At 39.4% G+C, this 4,812-nt stretch overlaps 1 protein-coding gene across 1 annotated transcript; it reads right to left on the bottom strand.

Moving 5' to 3' along the window:
* Positions 1-3,589: 3,589 nt before the first annotated feature.
* LOC131857747 (F-box/kelch-repeat protein At1g55270-like) lies at positions 3,590-4,033 on the bottom strand. Its single transcript, XM_059210456.1, has one exon. It carries the CDS (start codon positions 4,031-4,033, stop codon positions 3,590-3,592), a length of 444 nt encoding a protein of 147 aa, XP_059066439.1.
* Between the last annotated feature and the right edge of the window lie 779 nt (positions 4,034-4,812).

Below are 4,812 nucleotides of genomic sequence, written 5' to 3'. Positions count from 1 at the left end.
CAATAAAAGATAGTAAAAATTTTATGGATGGTTTAAACTTAATTCTGGGAGATCTTTTTCAGATAATAACTACCCAGCTATAGGGGTGAGGATATGGATAGATGTAACTACAAACTCTACTAACATCTTGACAACCTTTGTCATTGATGCCAAAGGGGGAGTAGTGGAATGAGAAAGTTCAAAACACAGGAATCATATGCTCAAGGGGAGCTCTCATATTTTTGGTAAACATTTTTTTTGGTAACATTTTTTGACTACACATTTTTGGATACTTTTGAAATTTCTCGTGAGTGTTGCCATCAATGCCAAAGGGGGAGATTGTTGGCATATGGACACTCCAATGAGACATTGTATGTGATTGAAGGTTTTGTCATTGATGGCAACCTTGCAATCCTATGGCACCGGCAAGACATCATACTGGCAAAACATTACACAAGCAAGACAGTGCACCGGCATCAACAAAGACACTGGCACCGGTATAGAAGAAAAGATGTATACCGGCACAGAGGCCGACAGGATTTTTATTATGTAATATTTTGTTTATTATTGTAAGCTGACTTGGCAAATTGTAAAATGACTCTTGTATATAAAGGAGATCATTATAGACATTTAGAGATGTGATGGAAGTGAATAAAAAGGGTATAAAGAAAATTATTAGGCAGACCTAATGTGCGAATTATAGGTCAAGGGTATATGTAAAGAATAGAGCAAGAACCGGTACTGAATCTGGCATTGGAGATGCTATTGTAAAGCAGTACAAGTCATTGGATTAGTATAATCCTAATTGTAAGTTAGTGTGACTTCCCATTGAGCAGTGAGCTCTAGGCAGTTGGTCTTCCTGCATGTGCAGGGCCCTATTGTAAGTAATATTCTCTTATTGGCCAGTGAGTGAATATTGTGGGACACAAATTCCACCAAGGTTTTTCCCACAACGGGTTTCCTCGTTAAACATCTTGTGTTATGGTGTACATTTCATGTGGATATTCTTGATTCTGTTTACTGCATTATTTCTTGCATACCGATACACTGTTATATTTTGTTCTGCATGTTTTAACTAGAGAAATTCTTATTACCGGTCAGATACTGATTCACCCCTCCTCTCAGTATCTGTGGGACCCCTAACATACATTGGGTACAATAATATCCCTCTGCTTTGTTATGCTCGTTCTTCTTCTTGGCAGCGCTAACATTGCCGGAAGAGGTATTGAGCGCATTGTGGCCAAAAGGATTTCTCTGGTTCTAAGGGGTGAGGGAGAATTCTCTTCTGACATAGCGAAGAAAACCCAGAAGGCTCACCCTCACCCTCAACATCACGTTCACCATCACTCCTGCTAGCGGACAGTTGAAGATGCAGCGGTGAGAGGGGAGAATGCTGAGGAGGAACACCATCGTCGTCACTGTCACGTCTGTTGGCGGACAGTTGAAGATGCAGTGCTCAAAGCTTGGATAATTGTTCATGCATACTCCCATCAACATGTCATTGCCAGATCCGCGTTGACGTCCTCGGTTGCAGTCATAGTTACAATTCAAATTCTGACTACGATCCGGGGAGGGCTTGCCAACGGTGCCAGCTTTAAAATGCTAGCTGAAGATAGTGTCTTTAGGCTTATTGCCATTGTCCTACAATTGGTATTCATCTTGATAGGCTGGTCAATCATCATTTGGAGGTGGGCTTCTTCAGTGACTTATTACAGAAGTCTGCAAACAGACAGCTGGCGTACCAGTCTACGGGTAGAGGATTAGTGGACAAGGCACTTGAGAGAGTTGCAGCAGGAGAAGAAGACCCGGCTACAACAGGCACAATCGCTCAAGAACAGAATCAAACGATTGGTTGCCAAGGAGCAGATCTTGCCCAGTGTACCCAACACATTATTGACTGCAATGATTGTGCTGCAGTGGCTCCTTGTTTCATTCAGCAAAGCATGTTGGTTCGCATCTTTGAAGCTTTTTCATAACAAATTGATGGTCAAGTTACTGTCCTTCTTGTTACCAAACCATGAAATGTATGCATTTGAAGACTATCCAAAATACACAAAAGTATTGGAGGATGTACACATGTTGGGGGAGAATCCTAAAAGCCTGTGGGTAGCTAATCGCAATTTTATTGAGAAGGCTAGGAGCCTCATTGTACAAGGCGACCAAGACGGTGAATACAGCTATGAACATCTAATTGACTTTATAGTTAACAACAGAACGGGAAGTGGGCTAGGGTTGAGCTGTTTGGAGCCTTACAAGCCTCAAACAGGATTGAAATTCTTGTGCAACAAAAGGCCGACTGAGGTGTCTCGGGCATCAGAAGAAACGCCAGACGTTGAAAATCAGCAACCACAAGGAGGAAATACGCCATTAGACATGAGCACAAAGTCATGGAAAATGATAGCAGTGTCCCTTCTCAGCATCATTCTTCATCTCTCTTCACTGTATGCTGAAGTTAATAAGTCAGAATCTTCCGGTTCTGATGATTCTCCTCCAAAGGCCATTAAGGATTGTATGGAAGCATATTCTCGGGCATGGGAGATCATAGATTTTGTTGACGAGGTGGATATAGAAGATGAAGGAATCACCAGGGAAGCAGCCAACAGCATTGAGGAGGCAGATGTGAAAGATGACAGATTCATCACCGAAGCAGCCGACAGGTACTTTCAAGCTTTGCAAAAGAAAATGGATAAAGGAGGATTTTCTGCTAGCAAATTCATGCCAGCAACACCTGGTTCGGTGCGAGAAGCATTGGAAGATCTTAAAAAGGAAAGTAAAAGCAAAACTGAGCCTCCAAGAAATGTAAGTATTATATCACGACTAGTCCGTTCACTTGCAGGTGAGAAGGAGAAACTAGACGACCGTTCAAACAAATGGAAGGGCAATGACTCCATAGATTGGCAGGCAGTAGCATCAGGCAGTGCCGTGTACAAGTTATGTAACAGCATTGAGTGTAATGAAGGAACTGATGTGAATGATCTACTAAAGGAATTAGAGAGCTGCTTGGCAGATATAATAAACGACTACCTGGAGAGAGTCCAACGTCTCCTGTTGCTGAATTCCAGAAAATGGGCCCTACGTAGTGACGAGAAAAGGATGGCGAAAGCACTGTACACAGCAGGGAAAGCCAAGGCAATCATGGAGAAGTTATAGGGGAATGAGTTTGCAATATTTTCTTATCATTGATGGATTGTTGTCTTCTTTGCTGGTGTCTTCATTGTTGTTCAGCTAAGTATTCATGAATTGGTTTCTTCTTTTAGTCTCGACTTTCAAGGAATGTATGTAATTCATTCAGGGTGTGTATTGTTATGTTAGATTCAAGCTATGATGTATGTCAATCCGATAGAACCAGATTCTTAAATATGTCCTATGTCAATCCGATAGAATCAGATTTCCAAATATGTTCTTTCTCATGACTTTCAAGAAATGTTTGTAAATCACCGAGGGTTTTTATTGTTAGTCCCGCCTATCTATAGGCGGAAACTAATGTTTTCATCTCTGCTTATTAATTTGCTTTGAAATCCGTGACAACCAATCACATTTAATTATTTTTTGGCTTTTCTCACATTTTCTAATGTTTTGCTATTTAATAGAATTAATAATTAAAATGAAATTAGTTTTTGCTATATGGCATGTCGGCGCCCAGCCGCCATCTCCGAGATAAAAAATCAAATATCAACACACCATCTTTGTTGCTGCGGCTGTTGAAAATCCCCACCACAACCAGTTGTTTTGTCGATCTAACGAACACGCAATGATGATACTCCCTGTATTTTAGTCCAAATTCCGTTGGGATTTGAGGGAGTCTTTCCCACCACTGCGCAAGCGGGTAATAAATAATTACATCGAAATTACCTCCATTTTGTCCAAAATAGTAAAGAGAAACTACTCCTTCCTCGCACTGCCCATGGCGCTGTCGATGTTGATAAAAGTGTTGGCAGCTGAGAAGAGCATCCCAGCTCTTGCACACGGCCCTAAGATTGTAGTGGTATCTGTATGGAACCCTCACAAAGCATTGCATCCCTAAATCTTCTGGAAGCCCCGGAATTCTTTCCATTGTGATGCAGACTTCCTTCCTATTTTTTAAGCTGAGCTGTACTCCTATATATTTTGGAGAGAAGTTGTACTCTAATTTATTCCTTCATATAATTACGTCCAAGGTCCCTCAATAAAAACTAGAAGCGTCAATGAAAAGCAAAAAACAACAATGCAGAAAATCATAACAATTGGATTTAGGAAAGAACAATCGAATTCATTGCTTTTTCGGTTTGCAGAAATCATACGAATTAAATAAAAATAAATAAAAAATAACCCAAAAAAATCTACAGAACTGGTACTATTCACTATATAAAATATAAACTATTCCGGAAAAAAATATATTTTCTCGTAAAATAAAATCTATTCATGCAGCTAAAACTCGAATACATGCACTTTTTTTATAATGCACGTGTCTCTCTCTTTACTCCTTATGGCAGATTGCATATAAGGTTTTTAATTGCTTTAATTTTTCACAATGTATTGTTAATCCCGCCTATCTATAGGTGGAAACTAATGTTTTCATCTCTGTCTATTAATTTGCTTTGAAATCCGTGACAACCAATCACATTTAATTATTTTTTGGCTTTTCTCACATTTTCTAATGTTTTGCTATTTAATAGAATTAATAATTAAAATGAAATTAGTTTTTGCTTTTATCATTGGTTGTTGCCGTTAATTTTTTTTTTCGAAACTATGATTAATTTCACAATTCTAAATTTTTTTACCTGTGTTTCTGAAAAGAATTTACACGCCACTCGATGATGGAAGCCAAATTTTGCCAAAGGTAGCATCTTTTTT

Source organism: Cryptomeria japonica, chromosome 8 (genome assembly GCF_030272615.1).
Source record: "Cryptomeria japonica chromosome 8, Sugi_1.0, whole genome shotgun sequence".
Lineage (NCBI taxonomy): Eukaryota > Viridiplantae > Streptophyta > Pinopsida > Cupressales > Cupressaceae > Cryptomeria > Cryptomeria japonica.
The sequence above is the reverse complement of the archived record's forward strand: the minus strand, read 5'-3'. Positions and strand labels throughout refer to the sequence as shown.

Excerpts from the sequence above, each read along its gene's own strand:
- LOC131857747 (XM_059210456.1), bottom strand. The coding sequence starts at position 4,033 with ATGGAAAGAATTCCGGGGCTTCCAGAAGATTTAGGGATGCAATGCTTT.